General features: G+C 45.0%; 1 protein-coding gene across 3 annotated transcripts in view; it reads right to left on the reverse strand.

Annotated features, from left to right (window-relative positions):
• The window catches only part of PRR12 (proline rich 12), a 133,495-nt gene that overhangs the window by 40,483 nt on the left and 73,885 nt on the right, over positions 1 to 19,127 (reverse strand). For all 3 annotated transcript variants that reach the window (XM_068241387.1, XM_068241389.1, XM_068241390.1), the window contains exon 2: positions 6,113 to 6,225. In XM_068241387.1, the coding sequence (XP_068097488.1) occupies positions 6,113 to 6,225 (113 nt within the window). The remainder of the gene's footprint in view (positions 1 to 6,112; positions 6,226 to 19,127) is intronic.

Consider the following 19,127-nt stretch of genomic DNA (forward strand, 5'->3'; position numbering starts at 1 on the left):
CGTCACACTGAATTGCCCTCAGCCAATCAGTGAGGAGCAGGAATGTAGGAGGGGAGATAACCAGCTTCCCTCTCCTCGGCAATGTAACAGAATAGAGACAGGCTGACTGAGATAAGATTCATTACAGCAGAAACATTTATGATTGTATTGGGATGCTTGAAATGCTGGGTCAGGTTGTAGACTGCATAATAAACACAGAGCAGTGCGTAAATGGAATTTGATTTTATGGCTGACAATCCCACTTTAAAAGGATATAAACAGGGCAACCTCCATAAGCCTCTCACTTCAGGTTCTCAGCATCTTGTTGGGAAAATAGGTTTATTCCTCAAGCAGTAATGGCCTAATACATCATTTTTTTTGAGACAGAAAGGACGTCTCGCAATGCAGGTCGACTTATTCTGCTTGAATAAGAACAGCCCAAATGCTGGCAACAAGCGAACAATGTGGGTTCTTTATAGTTACCCCGAGTGCTAGCATGGAATTAGCGATGTGCCGGGGTTTAATACACTACATTCATCTCAGCAGGATATGTTCAGTACTGAGTGAAATTATACTCAAATTCTCTTAGAAATTCAAGTGCCACTTTCTGATTAAGATTGCAGACACTTGGCCCAGCAGTAAGTGGTGGATAGATGGAAGAGGTATTATCAATTATGTTAAAGAATGCTTATAACAATGAGATTAACCAGCCTTCCGGGGTTTGGACTTTAGTTTTGTCGTCGTGGTAAACAGATGATGTACTCTGAAAAGTAGTGTGTAAATTCAAGTCCTGCGATTTACGCTGCTGCGTGGCCTGCTAACGGGCCTAATAGTTCTGAAATGGAATAAAATGGTGGCGACACGTCAACAGTGATGGGCAGGAGATGGAGGACTTGTGAGCCACTGCGTCATTTCTCATGCCAGGAGCCGTGAAGCGTGAAGGACTATTTCTTATACAGAACTGAGATTTTTTTTTTAAAAAACTATGTGCTTTTTTCTTACCAATAAGCTCTAATGAACGGAGACTATTACAGAGAATGAAGATTAAGTCTGCAATATAATATCTCAACCTTAGCTATAAGGTTATAGATTGCAATGAAAATAATTTGGGTGCCAGATATAACCCTTCAGCAGCCAATTTATTTAAAGGCTTGCAAGTGCTCCAGGCCAATTTATTTTAGCACTTTATTTCTTATTTGTTACATTTCCTTCTTACTAAATAGTACTGCTGTAATGTGTATTTTTGGCCATTTGTCACTAGGGGGCAGTATTAGACAATAAAATAAAAGGTTTGCTTTTAGTTTCTGTATTTTCTGTTAGCAGAGAGAGAATAAAACATTCCAAGAATTTACAGCACAATGAGTTTTGCCGATTGAGGTCAAAAGCAGTGCACTTATCTCAAATGAGATAACTTTGTTGAAGATGTTAAAGAAAGGACAGGTAGTGTTAGGGTTTTAAGTATCACTAGATTTAGTCTAGGTCCATTGTAGGCCAGATGCACAACAGTGCGCTCACAGCTTATCCTGAGCTGATACACTGTGCCCCTCCACAGCATCCAGTGACGTTTACACTCACCACCATTAGGCATTCAGTCTGCCGCTACAGTATCTGCTACTGACGATGGCATTCTGAAAACAAAGTTAGTGATGGAACTGAAAAGTGATGCTTAGCAAACACTGTAAAGCCTCATACACACATCGTCGCCCAGTAGGAATCGGGACCTGATCCCCAGGGTGACAATTTGAGTCCGAGTCTGTGGCGTACAGTAGGCCGGGTGAGTAGGAGAACAATGGTCTCAGTTGGTGCTCGGCCAAGATGATCCACCAAGCAGATCGCTCACCGGCTCATCAGGGGGATCATGGCCGATGTACACACGTTAAATTTTCAGCAGAGGCGGCCCCCTCCGCTTGCCCGCTTCAACCAAGAAATTTCTACTGTGTCTACAAAGATTTTTGATATCTTATCAGTCTGATCAGGTCTGAACCTGCAAGTGATCAAGTGATGCTTTTTTTTAATTTTCAAATAAGACCAGACTTCCTCAACCCCCACCCCCCCCCCCCACCCCCCACATCCCTGTGAACTGGTAAAAAGGTATTTTTAACCCCTAACCAGTTCACAACATGCTTTGCCCACTGTTGAAGTCAGAGCTGTAACCTAGAGTGATGGCTCTGCTTCCCCCACTGAGCGACCTTTTATATTGGCATAGGGTTGGGAATTCTGACTTGACACAGGTGAGGTCCGTGTGTATATTGTGTGACAAACGTGTCATTAGAAGATGGTTCTTGCATGTCAATGGCAGCCAGAGGATCATCTATGAGGGAAGGCAGAGTGTCCAGTCCTCTGTCTTTATTACTGTTCAGAACATTTCAGTGGATTCCACTGTACAGCCTTATCTGTAAACTTGCTGGCATAAGGGGAAAAAAGTATGGCAACTGGTGTGTTATTACTGGTACCAAGAAGCACAAGTTGGCGTACTTCTTCCCCATAGGCTGAAACTTTGTGACACAGCGGCATGGAGCTGGGGGAAAGAAAGGGATGCAGGGGGACATCGGAGGACACGGGGATACCAGGAGGACAGTGGAAGAGACAGTGGAGGACATAGAGGGACATGGGGCAAAGGAGGACAAGGGATTGAGGAGAACACAGGTACAGGGTGGGACATCAGGAGAACATGGGGGACAGTGGAAGATACAACAGAGGACAGGGATAGAGGAGAACACAGGTACAGGGTGGGAAACCAGAAGGACAGTGAAAGACACAGCAGAGGACACAGAGGACATAGGGGTACACGGAACACATGAGGACAGGGGATAGAGGACGACGCTGGCAGAGGGTGGGACATCAGGAAGACACTAAAGGTACAAGGGGGACACGGGCACAAAGCTGGGTACACACGGCGCGTTCCCGCACTCGATGCCCCGCTCGATTCCCGGCTGTTCGATTATCTCCGAGCATTTCCGATCGCGTTTCGATGATTGTTAGGTCGATTTGGCATCCTTTGCATGAGAATCGACCTATCTATCCATCGAAATGGGAATCGGACATGTTGGAAATAATCGAGCTTCCGCAAATCGAACGGGGAATCGAGTGCAGGAATGCACTGTGTGTACCCAGCATAAAGGTACAAGGGGGACACAGGCACATAAGAGGTGGATCCAGCAGAGGACGAGGCGGCACCGTGGGGAAGGCAGGAGGACACACAGCACAGGAACTTGTGTGTTCATAGGAATGAGACATCCCCTGAAAATAAGCCTTAGCACATCTTTTGGGGCAAACATTAATAGAAGTCTTATTTTCGGGGAAACACGGTAGCTGGGATTTCTACTGTAATTCACTGTTTGCTGCAGAGATCTGTATACACTATGTTAGAAACAAATCAGCTCAACATTACTTGGAAGAAATGAAAAGACAGCAGTGTCGTTGAGCAGCAGCCTCATGGGAATGCTACCCCTTGTCCCCATGAAAAAAAAACTATACTGCATGTAATAATACTAAAGACTATTGTGGTGTATTGGCACAAAATTTCCCACTATGAAGTTTATAGGCTGAGCTGCTGTAGCTGGCTCACTGCTTCTCTTTTGCTGATATAAATAGTTGTTGCTGTGGAAGATTGCTGGTGTTGCTGTGTGGTGGAGTCGTCTGCCTCTTCACTGGATTGGTGCAGAAGTTTAGGGGGCGTGTTAATCCGACCAATGATATGGCTGCATGATTTATAAATTGCAAGCTCTTCACAAGTCCAGCAGTATTTTCTCACCTTTAACCCAGCACCTCCCTATACTGTCCCTAGCTTCAATTTAATTGGGAGTTATGTCACTCAGAAGATGGAAGTGGACAAGTTGGACTTGGAGTACACTGTGTCCAAAGATGTATGTGGGAAAAAAACATGCCCGTTTGCTGCACATATAATTGTGAACCTTGCCTCAATCATAATCAATTTAATTATGTATTATTTACAGATTCAAAAGCATACTAAATTCTAAAGATGGTCAATAAGATAAGGTAATAATTCCCAATTGCATGCTGATGAAATGCACACTGTATGCAGTTCCAAATCAGGCCAACCAACTATGACAGGAAATGCATTTGATAGGCCCAATTCTCAGCTGTATACAATCTGCATAAAATTTACTTGCAAGCCAAAATCTCATTAACCATCACTATTCAAGTTTACTTTTAGGCCTCTTTTCCACAGACTGTTGAGTTGTGTGCTCAGCGAGCAGTTACCAGGCAGCAGCGAGCAGTTACCAGGCAGTCCGTGGAAAAGAGGCTTAAAATTCATACCAATTAGTAGCTGGCACCTCCTTTCCCATGAGAAATCTTTATCTTTTCTCGAATAGATCATCGGGTGTGTTGCCAAGACCATGGTCCTGACATTTTGTTGTCTGTGACCCTTGTTGCATTGTACAAAATAACAGCTTTGTCCATCTGCCAAGCAAGCAATATCTCCTTCTGTACATAGAACTCTCAGTAAACGAACATTTCGTACAAATCACCTGGCAGAACTAAAGATGTCATCACCAGTGATGCATTTCAGAATGTAAATCAGGGAGAAAAATTTTACAATGGACAAATACTGGCTAAATAATGTATAAATAAATATTGTAAAAAATAAGCAATTTTATTCATTATGTTATTTTCACAACAGTCCCTCTTTAACCCTTACTGGACCAGCACCCTCTGCCCCCTTAAAGAGACTCTGAAGCGAGAATAAATCTCGCTTCAGAGCGCATAGTTAGCAGGGGCATGTGTGCCCCTGCTAAACCGCCGCTATCGCGTCAATAAACGGGGGTCCCTTCACCCCTAAACCCACCCCCGCAATAGTTGGTCGTAGAGTTGGTCATTCGTGGAGGCAGGGCTAACGGCTGCAGCCCTGCCTCCAGTCGTGTCTATCAGTGGCGCATCGCCGCCTCTCCCCCGCCCCTCTCAGTGAAGGAAGACTGAGAGGGGCGGGGGAGAGGCGGAGATACGCGCTGACAGAGGCGCGTGGGGCAGGGCTGCGGCGGTTAGCCCTGCCCCAACCAGGAAGCGCTCCCCCGCTGCACCGAGGGGATTTGGGGGTGAAGGGACCCCCGTTAAGCCGCGGGATAGCAGCGTTTTAGCAGGGGCACACATGCCCCTGCTATCTATGAGGTCTGAAGCGAGATTTATTCTTGCTTCAGACTCTCTTTAAGGACCAGAGGGTGCTGGTCCAGCAAACCGCCGCTTCCCAGCGAATCGCCGCAAGTTACCGTCGCTCCCGCCGGACACGCCGCTCTGTCCCCGCGGCAGGCTGCTCTCTCTGCCATCGCTATGACGGCAGAGCGCTGTGCGCCGGTCAGGAGCCGCTTTCATTGGCTCCTGACCCTGTCACTCAATGTAAGCCAATGGGAACGGCTTACATGAATGACAGGGCCAGGAGCCAATGAAAACAGCTCCTGCCCAGCTCACAGTGCTCTGCCGTCATAGAGGTGGCAGGGCATCACATTGCGGCAGGGGCAGAGCGGACCGAGCGACGGGAACGGGCGGTGGCACGCGGTGAATGGGACGTAGAGTTTACGTCCGGTCAGGACCGCAGCTCCCCCTGCCTGCCGTAGATTCATACTCGCTCGGTCCGCAGGTAGTTAAAGGGATTCTGAAGTGATTTAAAAACAAAACAAAACAGATTCGCCTAAGGAGAGGGCAGGCTCTGGGTCCTATAGAGCAGAGTTCCCCAACCCTGTCCTCAAGCCCCACCAACAGTATAGATTTTGCAGAAAACCACACACAATCACAGGTTAGGCAATCAGTGTCTCAGCACAGCTGATAAACTACCTCTGTGGTTTTCCAAAAAATATGCACTGATGGGTTGGGCTCCAGAAGACTTTCAAAGTCTCCTGCGGTGGGAGATTTGAATGGAGGAGCCAGCAGTGGAACGAGGGGACCAGGAGAGGAACAGGAAGGCTCTATAGGACCTTAGGAGAGTATAAACCTCTTTCATGCATTCTAGATATCACCTGTGACACCTGACAGTTTTATAAATGTTTGACATTGGCCCAGGCATAACGTCAGCAGCAATTTCAGCATAGGTATACATATGATTGCAAATGGCAAATTGTGACAGGTTCTACCTACAGCCAAGTACATACAAAATACACACATATTGAGATCATCTTACCTGCTGGGTGGTGGTTGGTAGCGTAGCCCTGCAGAGGGTGAGGTGTTGCATACGCCTGTCTGTGCAAAATATCGGTTTCTGGGTGGGAGCCTCTTGAGCTTCCATAGACCAAGCTAGAAATAGACACAGAGGCAATATATTAATATCTCGGCACTCCTGGCACCATTCTGACAAAGGAAGTTACAGGATCACATTCCCCAGGGCTCGGCAATAGGAACATAACAACCTTACACAGGTTACAATGCAATACTGAATTGTAGAGATGTGATTGGATGTCCCTCACACACCCCTGCACCACCCCGTCTTATGGCGCACATACACGGTACAATAAAAATGTTTGATATTCCCGTTTATTCGACCAAAACAATCAAATCGAATGAAAGTCGGTAGGCACTAGGTTGTGAGCCCCTCTGAGGGACAGTTAGTGACAAGACAATATACTCTGTACAGCGCTGCGTAATATGTCGACGCTATATAAATAAATAAATAAAATAATGTTGAAAATAATATTTCAAGAAAAACAAACGATTATCCTATTTTTTTTCATTAAAAATCCGATCGGACATGTTGGAAAAATCTTTATATTTGTTCTAAAGAAATAATCGAGCAAAATAAAAAAAGTTGAAAAAAATTGTACCATGTATGGTCACCATCAGAACTACGGCTTTACGAGAATCTACAAAACAAGGGTGTAGACAGGCTATACAACTATGGATCTGTATGTATACCCATATGGTATATTTAAAGTGAACCCGAGGTGAGAGTTACATGGAGGCGGCCATATTTATTTCCTTTTACGCAATACCAGTTGGCTGGCTGTCCTACCGATCCTCTGCCTCCAATGCTAAGTACACACGATACAATTTTCTGACAGGTTTACTGTCAGATTGATTATTTCCAACTAAAATGAGTGACTGGAAGAGAGCAAACAGCTGTCGGTTCCTAAGGAGTAGATGAAGATCTGTGGACTGGTGCAGCAGGTATTTTCCGGTTTCTTTTGCAAAAAAAAAACAAAAACGTTTTTTTTTTAACAAAACGTTTGTTCTAATAAAATGCATATAAAACAGCGCCTGGACTTAGGCTTTAAATAAATAAAATTCTAAATGTGCTTGAGTTTGTCAGTTCCACAACCCACCCATTCTATTGTATCTGTAGCTGTCAATCAATACCAAGTATTTGACGAATTCCCAGTCAACTGGACTAGACAGACAGTTTAGGAAATATTACACTTAACTTCTAAATCTAGTGCATTCATTAAATGCAGTTTTTGATTTTAAAATAGGATTCATTATAATAACATAAGAATCAATGTATTCTACATCTTATGAATGATAAACTACTCAGATGGCAATAGCAATCACATGGTGCAAAATTGACAAGTGATAAGTTTTGCAGGACAAAAAAAAAAAAAAAAAAAAAAAAAGTACAAAAGCAAAATACAAATGCTACTTCCCTTCAAAAACTACAATTGAATAGAACTTAGATAAAAAATAAAAAAAACACATTCCCTGGGGGAAATCTTTTATCGGCTTTAAACGTAAACTTAACACATGGGCTGCTGAAGCTGCAGGATTTCTACCGCTGGTTTATCTCAGTATGAATCAATATCATCTTTGACCAATAGCCTCACAGCAATAACCTGGACAAAGACAGTGGGCTGCAGTCCAAAGTAAACAAAAAACACGCACTTTTTTGTTTTTAACACAAAATACAATCCTAACTCAATGGAAATGGGAAAATGTTTTTTGAGATGTAGGAGAAATTTCACAGAGAATGTGTAAGATCTTAATAATTCTCTTCTCCTTTGGCACCAATTCAAAAATCATTTTTATGCCTGGCTATTATGTCATTGAGACTGAATCATGGACCCATCTCCCTCACTGTCTCCCTACACTGATGGCTAGAGATGAAATAACAGGCATGAACAAGTGCGATTTAAAAAAAGAAACAAAATACAGCAATTTTGAGGTGGTGCAGAAGCATAACAGATGTTGCAGAAACTTCTCACTCTTGGTGAATAAGGACTCTTTTTTTGCCGCAAACACAAGTCAGCTGCAATCGCATGCAGCCAAATGGCAACGTTCATGCAGCAGCATTACCCCGTGGCAAAAAAAAAAATGGAAAAAAAAAATAAGTCTCCTGTTGCAACTGAGCACAGCAGAACTGATGTCACTTTTGGCATTACAGAGAAACAGTAAAGATGGAAACCAGCAGAAATATTTTCTCTTTCATCTCACATTTGTCCTAAATCAAGACAGTAAACACTAAAAACAACAGGATAGGCAAGCTACATAAGCAATTTCTTAGTGGATGATGATGATTTTTTCTTTTTCCGGTTAATATGGAGTTTCAACCAGGGCTGTGGAGTCAGAGTTGGAGCAATTCTGGGTACCTGGAGTCGGTGGTTTTATAAATGGAGGAGTTGGAGTCAGATGATTTTTGTGCTAAATCCACAGCCCTGGTAAGTATTAGACTGAGGAGTCGGAGTCATTTTGGGTACTTGGAGTCGGAGTTGAAGTCGCTGGTTTCATAAACTAAGGAGTTGGATTCGGATGATATTTGTACCGACTCCACAGCCCTGGTTTCAGCAGATTTTAATATTTCTCTAATAGACCGTGCAGCCAAATAATATATTAGCTTGTCCTTCCCAGCTGGTCTGCATGTAGCCAGATGTTCACCACATTGTGGCACGCAGGAAATGGAGGGCATCCAGATCTGGCTAGAAGGATGTTGGCCAAAAGTCAGGGTGAGTGGTTATATTTGCAGTAGTATTTCACAGATTACTATTCTGAGGTACAATCTGTATTTAATAGATGTGATGGTGTGACACTGTTCCCCAGAATACAAGTTGCACAAGAGACAGACAGCAAAGAGTCCATATCCAACGCCTGAGGCATTGTGCAGCACCTGTGCAAACAGGAGGGCATGCAAGGTGAGGTCACCCTTCTGAAGAGAATTCCTTGTGCTAGTGGCATTCAGCAAAGTTCAATACATGAAAAATACTCGGTTATATTTATTTTTAGGGTTTATGTTTAGAGGTAATCTGAGATGAATGATGTAAAAGATTTGATACTTACCTGGGGCTCCTCCAGCCCCATGACCACTATTGCCTCCCTGGCCTTCCTCTCAGGTGGCTCAGTTCGCCCGCTAGCTCGTAAACTTTTTTCAGTTGCAGCAGTTGGGCTCTTCTGCGCATGCACGGCACGGCCACGTGCACTCACCCGTCGTGTTCCACACCTGCTCAGTATTACCCAGCACAGAACGCTCCCATTGATGTGAATGCATCAGGCACATGTGCTCGGCCATGCCCGCATGCACAGAAAAGCCCGACTGACAGAATATTACCGGGGCTGATCGCAGGCGAACGGCACCACCCGGAAGGACGGCGAAGGAGGCAACGGTGGTGATGGGGCTGGAGGAAGCCCCAGGTAAGTATTAATTATTTGACATCCTTCATCTCATAATCTCTTTAAAGCAGTTCTGCGCCTGCGCAGTCCGCTCCGGCCCACGTGGCGGTGATTGACAGCGCCGATTGCGCAGGCGCAGTACAGAGCGACCTCCAGGTCGCTCTGACGTCATCGTCGGGGACCGGGTCGGAGCTCCAGCAATCTGCTGCAGGCAGAGCTGCGGCAAGGGAGGTCCTGGGAGCTTGGGGCTGGAGGAAGCCCCCGGTAAGTAGCGTTTATTTTATTACATTTGGCCTGACAAATGTAATAAGTCTATGGTGCATTTTTTTTTTTTTTTACATTTTGAATTTGACATTTGAAGCCTAGGGTGTGCAGCTGGGAGGGGTAATCAGGACACGGAACAGTTGTAACTGTGTCTCCTGCTCCCTGTCACCTCCTTTCAACCAAAAAGATGGCTGCCCCCATGACAAAGATGGCAGCCCCCATGAATCACAAACATTTGCCTGTTCTTTTAAAACAGGGTGGGTAAGAGATTATATTACCGATCTATTCTAATTAACATAACTAATGTAACTTAATGACAGTATGTTTGTTTAGGCTGAAGTTCCCCTTTAAATAAATTAATGAAATTAATTCCATCTATAGTCCTGCTCCCAGGGCCGGGCCGAGGCATAGGCTGGAGAGGCTCCAGCCTCAGGGCGCAGTGTAGGAGGGGGCGCACAATTCATTCAGCTGTCATTCCTAATTGTGTTTGAAGCAGAAAGAAATAAGAAAAGGGTATACATGGCAGTGACTGCAAGCCAGATAACTAGATATTAAGGTGTTGGGGAGGTTGTGGGCCCTGTGGCCCTCTTAGTCTAATAGCAATCAGTGTGTGACGGCTGGAGTGGGAAGGATGGAGGGGCGCACTTTGGTGTCTCAGCCTTGGGTGCCGGAGGACCTTGTCCCAGCTCTGCCTGCTCCAAACTAAAACAATGCAATGCAACCTTCTTGAAGAATACCAATCAACTGAGCCAGGGTCCCTTTATCAAGGTAACAAAACACCAAGGTCTAGAAAATAAAAACCAAAAAATAATAAATCCAATATATAATTCAGAATCGTTAGGAGCTAAAACCTCAGAAATAAAGTGTATGGTGCACAGCAATAGACCATGCTAGCAATTAAAGACCGGTCGGTCAGAAAAGACAGTAGGTCATACAACACCTAAACTCTCTACTGAACTTAGTGTAGTAACCTTCAGGGCCCGTTTCTACTATCGCGGTTTCCGCCGCGATTCCGCAGAGTTTCCCTGCACATGAATCGCACGGGGAATCTCTGCCATACGAGATAACAGCACTGCGGCCGAATCGCTTGCAGGAGCGATTCGGCCGGAACCCCCCGCAGAATTCTCGGCGGAGGCGAATCCCATAGCCGTGCATGGCACAGCTCATGGGATTCGCCTGCGATCCCGCCCACCCGCTCAGTGCCGGCGTGCGTCTGTGAGACGCACGCCGCACTAGTGGAAACGAGCCCTCAGGGTGTGTCATTACAAAAGAACCACTCTTAGGCCTCTTGCACACTACATGCGATTTTTTTATACCTCCGATTTTGGATTTCGATTAAAACTCTTAGCAGCATGCAGTACTTTAATTGAAATCCAAAATCGGATCAGATAAAAAAAAAAAAAAAACGGAATCGCATGTAGTGTGCATGAGGCCTAAGAGTGTATACACTCCGAAACATCCGTCGAATTTCAGATTTCACCGTTTCGGATGGCAATCATAAAACCAGGGCTGTGGAGTCGTGGAGTCGGGCAATTTTGGGTGCCTGGAGTCGGAGTCGGGAAAAAATGCACCGACTCCGACTCCTAATGAATTTGTAACTGTAATTAAAATAGAAAATATGATAAAATGTTCTATTTCTCAGATAATAGTCATTATAAATAATGTATATATACACTATATATACAGTAATAGCCGTGCTTAGTCCACAAAAATGAAATAAACCAATCAAAATTAGTTACTTGTGCTGCTTCAATAAAGCAGTCCCCGTATTTTTAAGGTCAGACATACATATCTGATTGTAACTGTAGAGTATATATGATGTGTACACAGGAATCTCTTATATATACTAAATAACATCTATGCTGTAAGAATAAAGCCTGATGTGTAGCCGTGTCACTAATACAGATGGTCAGTGAGATGGAAATAATTCTGCATTGATGCTGATTTATGCAAATGTATGCTCTCCCTTTGCTGATGAAATCAAATATTTTGATATGTTGTTAAAATTTGGTTTGGGGACTACAAATTAAAGGGTACCTGAGACGGATGAAAAGTAAAGTTTTATACATACCTGGGGCTTCCTCCAGCCCCCTTCAGGCTAATCAGTCCCTCGCTGTCCTCCACCACCCGGATCTTCTGCTATGAGTCCTGGTAATTCAGCCAGTCAGCGCTGTCCGGCCGCATGCCGCTTCCACAGCCAGGAACATTCTGCACCTGCGCAATAGTGCTGCACAGGTGTAGTATGCTTCTGGCGGCGGAGTGTGTGCATGCGCACTACGCCTGACTGGCTCAAGTACCTGGACTCATAGCAGAAGATCCAGGTGGTGGAGGAGGACAAAGAGGGACCGATTATCCTGAAGGCGGCTGGAGGAAGCCCCAGGTATGTATAAAACTTTAATTTCATCTGTCTCAGGTTTACTTTGTTACACAGTAGTACTATACTCTACATATGCACTCCCCACAGAGCTGCAGGGAATCCACTGAGAATGCTGTGCACATTGAACACAGAGGTGTTGTCTGTCACCCATAAACCTTGTTCAGATTGTGCATGAAGAATGTGTAATAGAGGAAGAATCTCCTCATTCCCCTGCAGAGCACCTGCACATCACTCTTACATGTACCCACAGTCACATTGCCTAGGGCCTGATAGATGTTCTTTGTTCCGGTCTGTACCTTTTACAAGTACTCTTACCAAGGACTAGTTTTAGTCTAAAGGGAATAAATATAGTAGTCTACATATCCTTCTCACTTCAGTTGTCTTGTAAAATTCCTAAGCGTTGGCAGTTAAGAGACGAATTTCATGTTACATACTTTTAATCAACAAAATTGTAATATGCAAATTAGAGGAGTCGGAGTCGAGGAGTCGGTGGAATCCTAAACTGAGGAGTCGGAGTCGGTGGATTTTTGGACCGACTCCACAGCCCTGCATAAAACATGTATCTAAATGACAATGACGAGCGACCGATATTGGGTATTCTGCCCAATCCAACTGGCGGATTAATTCAGACCACTATTGAGCAGATTTCGCTCAGTCGGTCGAGTCCAAAGGACATTACTCCAGAGCATGCGCGCATGTCGTGTGAAATGCCCCTTTTGCCTGCGTGTACAGTTTTTGGACGACATATTCATTTAGAATACATGTGTGTATGACTAATGTTGCTTAAACTACTAATGCCTAGGCCATTGGTCCCAACTTTTCCAGGTCGTGACACATCACGCCAAACATTCAGATATCAGTGATACGTCACATATGATAGAAAAATAAGGATAATGATCAGAAAATCAATAAAGAGTACATTTTTTCAAAACACACTTGAAAATGAGGTCTAGAGCTTTTCATGAATATGATTAAAGCACAATCAAGGGCTGCATCGACAATCTGCCTCTGTTGCTGGAACAATGGGGGGGGGGGGTGGGGTGAATCAGAAACAATCTGCTGATGCTGCTGGTGCAATGGGGGCTGCAAGAACAATCTGCTGATGCTGCTGGCACAATGGGGGGCTCAGAAAAAAATCTGCTGGTGCAATGGGGGCTGCAGGGACAATCTGCTGATGCTGCTGGCACAATAGGGGGCTCAGAAACAATGTGCTGATGCTGCGGGTGCAATAGGGGCTGCAGGGACAATCTGCTGATGCTATTGGCACAATGGGGGGCTCAGAAACAATCTGCTGATGCTGCTGGTGCAATGGAGGCTGCAGGGACAATCTGCTGATGCTGCTGGCACAATGGGGGGCTCAGAAACAATCTGCTGATGCTGCTGGTGCAATGGGGCTGCAGGTATAATTTGCTGATGCTTCTGCAATATACTGCTGCTAACACAATAGGGGGTTAGAGGGACACGATGCTGATGCATAATGAGCATTGGGCTGCAGGAATAATTTGCTGCTAATGCTGCTGCTGGCACAGAATAGCTGTAGGGACAGTATGCTATATGACAGGTGGTGCAGGGACAATATACTGCTGTCAAGTGCTCTCACAGTGCCACAGGAAGAAAGTTTCCTAACTCACCGCTCCATGGCCACCCCATCGCCTCTTCTCCTCCTTCCCTCCAAGCATCCACACTTTGGCTCCGTCCTCAATGCTCTGCCTCCCGACTCGTAGTTAGTGAAGACTACAAGAAAATGGCCGCCGATGTCTGCAAATGCTCACGGCGGCAGCCATTTTCTTGAAATCCTGCACTAATAGGAGGAGGGCAATTAGTGGGGAGGAGATAGAGCGGGGGAGATGAGTAGCAGGCAGAGAGCGGTGACATATAGCCGGTGCTGCGGCGACACATAAGTGTGTCGCGGCACACCGGTTGTGAACCGCTGGCCTAGGCATTAGTCACTTTACCAGACTGGAATCCCAGGGATAAAACAACAGAGAGATGTATCTGTTACATTAACAATGTTTATTATGGACACCAAATTATTTAACAGTATTACGTGGATGCATATAGTCTAGCTAACCCTAAAGTAAAAAACTTTATTTGGCTGCAGGGCTAAATTTTTCTGCCACTGTGGAAGTGTGCCTTCCCCAGCCTGGCAGGCTAGCAGGGTATGCAGAGTGGGTGGCAGGTATGCAGAATGGGCGGCAGGGAACTTTATAGATACTTTTCCGGACAGCTGGATCGTCTTCTTCTCTCCTCCACCACAGTGGCAATGTGAGCCCAACATGTCTTCTGGGTTCCGATCACATGATATGACATGTCATCAGGATCCTGGAGACCATGTCAGCGTTACAGCACCACCTGGTGGTGGAAGAGGGGTGATGGAAGAGTCTGTGATTGACGCAGAAGGCCTTTCGGAAGTTAAAAGTGGAGGAAAAGAATAAGACGCCCGGAACAGGTAACTATAACTGCTCCCCTGCCTGCCGCTCGTTTGGCTGCCTAGTCCTAGAGATTTACCGGCAAAGGTTTACATTGCACAACAGTTTTCAAACAAAATATTTCATTTGAACCTGCTGATGGGTTAAAACTTGAATATTTTTAGTTAGGAAATGGAGTCTGCACCTTTGTGAAACATAAACCAAGTTAAAGACCAATTGGCTGTGTGAATACAGAGGTCTGTGTAGCACCCATTTCTCTTGGAAAAACATCCACCCACCTATGTATAGAATATGTAATAACTGCTTGACAAGGGAAGAGGTTTCCTCTATCTATAGACTGTGATGGCTGCCAGACAACACCTACAATGGACAGCAGAACTCTAGCTCTTTTCTCTAAAGAATTTTCTCACAGATGTTTCTTTTTCCCCCAAAGTATCTTAAGTTCTCAGAGTCAGCATGTGAAAAGAAGCACAAAAAGGTAAAAAGGCCTCTTGTGGAGAAGGTGCTGTGAGGAAACTCAGAAGAAAACTTTATTGAATCCGGCCTCCGACGTGAGGACAAACAGCGAGGCAGAACTTGCACCGAGTTAATTAGACGTTTAAGGAAGTGAATCACAGTTCTGGAGGGAAAAACAGAGAATGTAGCTGCCAAGTGTGATTGCAGTCAGCATGTGCCACGACTAAAGTGATTCTGATTCACCCAGCGTCACCCACACGTTGCCAGTCATGATGAGGCTGCAGCCATGCCACTTCTGCCAAAAGGTTCTATATTAATAGCCGACTCTTGGCTGGAATGACTGCCGCAACAAAGTGAGGAATAAGTGCCTGAACATCCACCTTCAAAGTGAATAAAGGTATGCTAAAAAAAAGTCCTTGTACCAGTTTAGATGTATAACACTATCCTTGTGTTTATTAAAAACAAAAAGTGAATTAAAGCATACATGAAATGACATGATGACATTAACATATACACATATAGCACTATCCCAACCAAGAAATGATCTGAAGTCTCGTTTTCCAGTACAGCAAGAGTTTAAAAAAAATCTCGAGTTGTTATCAGTGTAAAAGAGGGAGGGCTTGTCAAAGTCAGTCCTTCCTGAAAAGTAAATAGAAGCGAAAACAGCTGACAAACAGTGAGATGAGGATTCTAATGAGGTTTTACTGCATGAAAGTTCGAAGGGTCATTAGTCTTGGTTCCTTTTCAGCCTTAAAGGCAGAGTGTGGATTTTAAACTGTAACTGGGACAGTCTGATGCAATCTGTTTATCATCCGTATTACACGTACATTCATTATCTCATACGTTTATTTTCACTTCATGATCACGTTAAAAAGAAATTTTTACAAATAGCTTCTCATTGCAGGTGGAACAGAATAATGAGAAGTACTAAACTTCTTTTATCAAGTTGCACTGCTGCCCCCAGAATGTATAAGCAATGGGCTAACCCTGCTTAGTGCTGGGGAAGGAACTCCTAATTCCCTGACAATAAGGAGCTACTGAATGCACTATGCCAGTGGTTACCGAACTTTTTTGGGTGAAGGCACCCTTGGTGGCTTTGAACTTTTTTCATAGCACCACCCGGCAAAAAGAACTACCGAAGTGCCGTTATGACCCTTATCAGGCAACAACCCACTCCAAGTAGGTAGTGATACTTATTAGTCAGTGGGCACCGCGATTCCTCTCATGTTCAACTTCAACCATGGTTGTGGGGACTAAAGGTTAACTAGCAGGTAATGCAGCCACATTGTATATCAATGCGTGGTTGCATCACCTACCTGATGGTATTGCATAAAGGAACGGGATGCATGCCGAGGCACCCCTGAAAGGTGCCGAGGCGCACCAGGGTGCCGCGGCACCCAGTTTGAGAACCCCTGCACTATGCGCTATCCGGAGATCCTCAGATTGAAGGATTCACCAACTGGGCAAAACACAGGGGAGCTGGTGGCAACAACCTGTGTGCATTAGCGTGCTCTGGCCACTCCCACCACTCATTCACACTATGTGCAGTGCTGCCAGTTGTTTGCAATCCGCTTGGTAACATTAACCTTCCTGGCGGTAACCCCGAACGTAGTTCGGGGTAAGCCGCGCAGGAGGATTACTCAGGCCCTTCTGGGCCGATTTGCATAAAAAAATTTTTTGCTACACGTAGCTAGCACTTTGCTAGCTGCGCGTGCACACGATCGCTGCCGCTCCGTGCCGATTTGCCGCAACCCACCGCGCCGCCCCCCCAGACCCCATGCGCTGCCTGGCCAATCAGTGCCAGGCAGCGCTGAGGGGTGGATCGGGACTCCCTTTGACACCACGACGTCGATGAAGTCATCCCGCCCGTCGCCATGGTGACAGGGAAAGCCCTAATGGGAATGCCGTTCAGAATCCCGGATCAGGCGATTGAAGAGAGTGGGGGGATGCCACTGCACAGCGGCTATCATGTAGGGAGCCCTAGGCTCGCTACATGATTTAAAAAAAAACCCCAAAAAAACCAACTGTTGCGCTGCCCCCTGGCGGTTTTTAATAGACCGCCAGGAGGGTTAAATGTCCAATGACCTTTATGTTACCAACCACCATACGTAGAGTGTTCCCACGTGATTCGATGTTATGTGCCCGGGAAAAGTTTATTGAATGTCACATACAATTTCCCATTGGGTTGCATTGTGTTGCAGCTGCTGACGTCCACACTATAAAATACCCCCTTCCCCGCCAGCCTTGTTTTTCGGTAAAAGCAGCGGCGTAGCAATAGGGGATGCAGAGATTGCAGAGGGGCCTACTGGGGCCCTCCTTCATCCATCCTAATAGCTGTGCATTGATGCTATGCTGGTATTGAACACCTCTATATGTGCATTGAATTGTAGTAACCATTAAAGTGGATCTGAACTCAGAACTTCCTCTCTCCTCTAAAAGATAAGCAACATACTAACCTTTAAAAGAAAAACATTTCTTTTGTTATAGCTGGTAGAAATCCCGCAATAAATCTGCAGTGTGCCAACTTCCTGCTTTCATGGAAGCAGACACAGGGTTAACATCCTGTGTTTACAAATAAGCTGCTCTGCTGAGATTCCTGTGCCAACACAGTTGAGAGATCAAATTACACTGGTGATCCATCACAGATGAGGGGGGATTAGTCAGGCTTAAAGGACACCCAAGGTGAAAATAAACTAAGGAAATAAACAATTGTATCTATCCTCCTAAAAATAAGTTAAAATATCCCACTTTTTTATATTTAACTTCTTGCCGACCGCTCCACGCCGATTGGTGCGAACGCGGCGGCAGCTCCAGGACCACTCCACATCGATTGGCATGAATGGCCTGGAATGGGGATCGCTGGGGAGCGCGCGCGCATCCCCGCTCTGATGATGGATCTCCGCTCCGCCTTCAGCCTCCCAGTGGCGATCGCCGCTCGGAGAATGCTAGACGGCGAAAGCACTGTTAAATAAGTCTGTACAGCGCTGTGATAGGCAGATGGGGGGAGGGAGGGGTATTACAATAATTAAAAAAAGTAGGGAAATTTAGTAAAAATAAATATTTATAAAAAATAAATAAATACACCTGGGGGCGATCTGACCCCACCATCAGAAAGCTCTGTTGGTGGGGAGAAAAGGGGGAAGAAATCACTTGTGTGCTGACACGTGCGGCCCTGCAGCGAGGTCTTAAAGCTGCAGTGGCCTATTTCTGTAAAAATGGCCTGGTCACTAGGGGAGTTTAACACTGCGGTCCTCAAGTTTTTACTAGTTTATTGTTTTTGCTCAATGACACATTCATTGTAGTATGCCACAGCTAAAATCTATGAATTATTGACCCTTTTTATCCCTTTCCTGCTCTCAGAAGCCATTATCTTCTAGGAAACTGTTTTATAGTTGTAATTACTTATCAGTGAAGGTCACACTGTAGTCTGACTCAGTCCTGACTCAGACCGGAACTGCCACTTACATACCTGATGTTTAACGCTTTCCGGCAGAAAAAGAAAAAAAAAGGAACACAGCCTAGTTATTTGTGTGCTAGGCACTGTACATACACATCATGTCACATGTCACCTCGGGTATGCTTTAACTCTCTAAATACTAACCGGGTGGATTTCTCTATTTTCCTTCTGTGCAAGAGTTCAGGTCCACTTTACTTCATGTGCAGTGTGAATGAGCCTAATAAACAAGAGGTTCTTCCTAAAAACTATCTGAGGGGAAGAAAAAAAAGCAGCAGCAAAAACATCTGAGGTGAAGAGAGCAAATATCTTCCCAGGTTCAGCCCAAGCCGTTTATTAATTGCACAATGTAATGTAATCAGTTTGCTCAGCCATTTATAAGTACATGAGTTATATTGATTTTTATATGGTTTAATCAATTGCATATTTCCCAGTGCACAGAAACATCTAAATAAAATACTGACAATATCAGCTCTGCAGACGCACTGAAGATCAATGCAGGATTGCACATTTTACCCTCGCATGACAGCCTCCTAATCTGTACGAGGGATGTGATGGAACTCTGCAGGCACTACGGGAACTCCAAATAAATGGGGGGGGGGGGACCTACTCTCTGCTCTAAAAGATA

Source organism: Hyperolius riggenbachi, chromosome 6 (assembly GCF_040937935.1).
Source record: "Hyperolius riggenbachi isolate aHypRig1 chromosome 6, aHypRig1.pri, whole genome shotgun sequence".
Classification (NCBI taxonomy): domain Eukaryota; kingdom Metazoa; phylum Chordata; class Amphibia; order Anura; family Hyperoliidae; genus Hyperolius; species Hyperolius riggenbachi.